Source organism: Nestor notabilis, unplaced genomic scaffold (genome assembly GCF_000696875.1).
Source record: "Nestor notabilis isolate BGI_N333 unplaced genomic scaffold, ASM69687v1 scaffold12705, whole genome shotgun sequence".
Taxonomy (NCBI): Eukaryota; Metazoa; Chordata; class Aves; order Psittaciformes; family Psittacidae; genus Nestor; species Nestor notabilis.
Window position 1 is genome coordinate 1,742 of NW_009930684.1, and position 4,872 is coordinate 6,613.

Here is a 4,872-nt window from a genome sequence, read left to right on the forward strand (position 1 = left end):
ATTGTTGCAGTAAGGCAACATCTAACCATGACTGCACAAGAAAGTACATAATTAGTAAATAAATCGTCCCGTCAGTGTATTATATACAACTGCAAAGTTACTTTCAACTTTCTTGGGGGCTTATATGTCAATTTAAATCCATATCTGTACCTGCTACATAATAATAATAAGCAAGCTAGAGTCTTGTAAGATCTTTTTAGAGTACATTGTTTCTAACATTGCAAACAGTGAAGGTGAAAAGTGATAGAAAAGCCTTTTGTCTTACTTTTTAACTATACATTGCTAAGACTTTTGATGCATTGACTGACATTATTGAGTTACTAGATGATGTTTAAGGTCCCTCCCATCCCAAACCATTCTATGATTCTAAAAGCCCTAAATGTAACTGTGATCCATAATATTTGAAGGTACTTGCCTGGAAGGTTTTTTGTATCACAAGGTCTTCAGAATGTGAAGGTGTATTGGAACCCAGTAATACAGCTAAGGCACCTTAGGGTGTGGATTTCCTCTTTGCTACTGTTTGTTGTATATGCAAATGAGATGAAACTTGTTTATTTAAACTTGCTTTGCTACATTCTTCCATCTAGCAGAATTTGCTTGAAAGCTGCAAGTCTCTAATACCAGTAGATTTGCCAGCACTCCTATCATATAATCCATCTGACTTACAGAACATTTACCTTTGAGGCCTCATCAGTGAGATGGCAGCACAGGGTTCACAACTGGTGAAACCGTAAGTGGCTAAGAAGACAAATAAAGCAAGCTAAGAAGTGGACCTAAATTTCAGAGAGGGTGAAACTCCAGTTACTGAGGTGAGCAGAGTAAACAGTAAAATGAGAGGTGTTTGGAATTAAATTCCAAAGAAAACTATGAATTTGTGGTCAGATGACAAGAAGAATTTGGAGATGTGTTGAACTTACTTCCACACTCAGAGAAAGGCAAAACCTCTCCTGCAGTACCAACTCTGATTTCCACACAGAAGAGTTTTCTTTCACAGAGAAATCCCACTCCTAGATAGAGATAACCCCACAGGCTTTCTCTGGAATTCTAGTGCTTTGATCTAGAGATACATGCTTGTGGCCCAGAAAGCCCATTTTATCCTGGGCTGCATAAAAAGCAGCCTGGACAGTAGGTCAAGGGAGGTGCTTCTCCCCTTATATTCTTCTCTCGTAAGATCTCACCTGGAGGACTGCATCCAGCTCTAGGGTTCCCAGGCACAAGGAACACATGGCCATGTTATAGCAAGTCCAGAGAAGGGCCCCAGAAATAGTCAGAGGGCTGGAACAGCTCTCCTGTGAAGAAAGGCTGAGACAGTTGGGGTTGTTCAGCCTGGGGAAAAGCAAGCTCTAGGGAAACCTTATGGCAGCCTTTCAATAAAAGATGACAGAGAGACTTTTTACCAAGGCCTGCAGTGAGAGGACAAGGGGGAATTGCTTTAAACCAAAAGAGGAAAGATTTAAATTACATATAAGGGAGAAATTTTTCACTTAGAAGGGTGGTGAGGTCCTGGCCACAGGGTGCCCAGAGAAGCTGTGGCTGCCCAATCCCTGAAGTGTTCAAGGTCAGACTGGACAGGGCTTTGAGCAACATGGTCTAGTGGAAGGTGTCCCTGCCCATGGTAGGGGGCTGGAACTGGATGAACTTTAAGTTCCCTTCCAACCCAAACTTTTCTATGATTTGGAACACATGTGCAGGAATCTGTTCTGGAAAAGACACGTGCTAAGACTTGTGCACATGTTTGTTAAAACATGGTCTTAATACAGTTGCAATTGTTCAAGAAGAGAAGTGCCGAGTAGCTGCAGCTGATGGGGATCAACAATGCAATGAAAACATTATAGCTCTAAATGTATCTACTTGCAAACAACCCCTTAGGCAGAGATTCAATCACCATACCAGGGTATGGTGGTGCTCCAGACAGCTCCCCTCTATGCTTCTCTCCACACATTATCCCTGATGTCCCAGTTTGATGATGATACAATCCTACTTCAAAAGCCTCTCTGCTGTAGCTTGGAGGAGGGGAGGAGAGGCACAGGGGGTAGTATCTTACTGTATATGTGGCTTTTTTTTTTCCCATTAAGTTCCTTTTCCCCAGGGGATGAGGAGAGCAGAGGTGCTGTGCAGGTGGGAGCTCCAGCCTAAATATAGGGTGCTGCAGACCATCAGCTGCAGTTTTTGGGAACACCTTAGCAAGAGGAATCAGCTAGACAAGTCTTTTTTATAATAGTGTATTTAAAGAGCTTTAACAAGTGCTCTTGGGTGATACCTGAACCAACAAAATAGATTAATTCAAATAATTTTGCCCACAGTAAGTTGATGCAACAAGAGAAATAGCTGTGCACAGTAAGATACTTCAAGAATGGCACATTTGAAAATCCCACTTAAAACAGGAATATACCAGCACTTTGAGGAGTTTCCTCTGAATATAGAGATGCTACGTTATTGCTTTACAGTGCAGGTCTATCTAACTGAGGTTCTAGATCATAACAATCTATTTCCCTTTAAGCATTTTTCATGTTATTTCTAAGTCAAGTCACAGGAAAGCTTTACAATTTTAAAAGAATAAAGGCCTACAAAGGAAGCCTTTCTTCATTCTTGTAGTTTTATGGGTTTGGAATAGTATTTTCATGCTGTATAACTTTTTGCACTCCCTCCACAACTTCTTAGCAACCCCAGCCCCCATGTTTCACTTTTTAAGTAGCCTATAAACTCACAACAATTGAGCACATTGAACATTAAGAGCAAGTCTGTTACAAGAAAGATGCAAAAAGAACAACTCTCTAAAACTAGGATTAATATTCTTTCATTATGAAGGATCAAGACCTGGAATGCAAATATACCACCCCCTCAAGTAAGAGGCAAAAGTTTGAAGACATTACCACAGAACATGCCTCTTCTTAACAAAACCAGCACATAAAGGCAACAGTACCAAAGCACTTTCATATAAAAAGCAACACAACTCTTTTCTGACAACATGGGTGGCTCTGAAAAGAGCCTTTGGGTTATAAAATTGTATTTAGAGAAACCTAATTAACTTCCACTTGGTGGCCTTATTTGCTTTTAGCCTTATGGCTCTCAGTCTTCTTGGGCAGCAGCACGGCCTGGATGTTGGGCAGCACGCCGCCCTGCGCGATCGTCACCTTGCCCAGCAGCTTGTTGAGCTCCTCGTCGTTGCGGATGGCGAGCTGCAGGTGCCGCGGGATGATGCGCGTCTTCTTGTTGTCGCGGGCCGCGTTGCCCGCCAGCTCCAGGATCTCAGCCGTCAGGTACTCCAGCACGGCCGCCATGTAAACAGGAGCTCCGGCGCCGACCCGCTCCGCGTAGTTGCCCTTGCGCAGCAGCCGGTGAACGCGGCCCACAGGGAACTGCAGCCCGGCCCGCGACGTGCAGCCCATCCCGCGACGAGCGCGACTTGGCCTTAGCTCGGACTTTCCCTCCTTGCTTACCGCGACCAGACATTTCTAGGCCACTTGAAACAACCACCACCAACCTCCACCGATCGCAAATGGAAACAGTTACCCTGACGCAACGGGTCCTTCCCTTTTATACCCTCCCTGGGCGGGATTAGTGCTTGGTGATTGGCTGGAAGCACCCATTTCTTAGACAACCAATGAGACGAGGGATCGTATTGTAACCAATTAGATACAAGGATCCGCCTCCTTTCGGGAAGATCCAATCGAATTGAACTACTTGGAGGTCTGGTGTTTGCATACCGGCCCTATAAATAGAGCTCGCAGCCGCCATTCTCTCTATCTGTCCTGAATTTGGAGAGAATAAGTGTATTTGTAAGATGCCTGAGCCGGTTAAATCCGCTCCTGCGCCCAAAAAGGGCTCTAAAAAAGCAGTAACCAAGACACAGAAGAAAGGCGACAAGAAGCGCAAGAAGAGCCGTAAGGAGAGTTACTCCATCTACGTGTACAAGGTGCTGAAGCAGGTGCACCCCGACACGGGCATCTCGTCCAAGGCTATGGGCATCATGAACTCCTTCGTCAACGACATCTTCGAGCGTATCGCTGGGGAGGCCTCGCGCCTGGCGCACTACAACAAGCGCTCCACCATCACTTCCCGGGAGATCCAGACGGCCGTGCGGCTCCTGCTAGAGCCAGGTGGCCGTGCGGCTCCTGCTGCCGGGTGAGCTGGCCAAGCACGCGGTCTCCGAGGGCACCAAGGCTGTCACCAAGTACACCAGCTCCAAGTAGAGTATTGTAGACCGACAGTTTTTAACCCAAAGGCTCTTTTAAGAGCCACCTACATACTCCTTAAAAGAGCTTTAGCACACCAGTGTCTCGGTCTTTCTGGGTTGAAAAGCATGGCTGTAAAATGCTTACGTTGAAGTGGATCTGTTAAATCGGTCTATAAGGGGTTGCAACGGTTAATACTGTATCTCAAAACCTATAATAAAGGAGAATCGGTTGCCTACATAAAGGTTGGTCTTCAAATAATTTCCCAATAAATGTAAGCAGTGTTGTGAAGTCTTGTTATAATAATTACTTAGGATGTGATGTGTTATACATTCTATCATAAATCGAAAGAAATTCACATAGCTTCCACTAGACGCATTCCAGACCAGTACCCAAAAAAACAGGACGAAAGAAATGAATGCGCCGGACATATTTTGCACAGTTGTCACTAGATAGTCCAGGACAAGACAGAAAGCAGCCTTGCGGATCGGAGGAAGAAAAGGACAAAAAGACTAGGGGAAGCGAGGATACCTCTCGGACGGGGTAGGTGCGTTGGGAGAACGAGCTGTCCGGCGACGGGAGCTCCCGGGATCACGCTGAGCGCGGAGCCGGCGCGGGCAGCGCTGGCTTTTCGAAATTACCTAGTGCCCAATGAGCGACCGCGGATTCTCCCATCAGCCAATCAGACTCGGCGAAG

At 45.5% G+C, this 4,872-nt stretch overlaps 1 protein-coding gene and 1 pseudogene across 1 annotated transcript; one reads left to right on the plus strand and one right to left on the minus strand.

Moving 5' to 3' along the window:
• Window positions 1–2,929: 2,929 nt before the first annotated feature.
• Window positions 2,930–3,453, minus strand: LOC104401291 (histone H2A.J-like). Its single transcript, XM_010015518.1, is given in 2 exon segments — window positions 2,930–3,377; window positions 3,379–3,453. Coding segments are annotated over 2 exon segments (408 nt in total). The 3' UTR covers window positions 2,930–3,044.
• A 331-nt stretch (window positions 3,454–3,784) lies between these two features.
• On the plus strand, window positions 3,785–4,193 carry LOC104400383 (annotated as a pseudogene).
• Window positions 4,194–4,872: the final 679 nt, after the last annotated feature.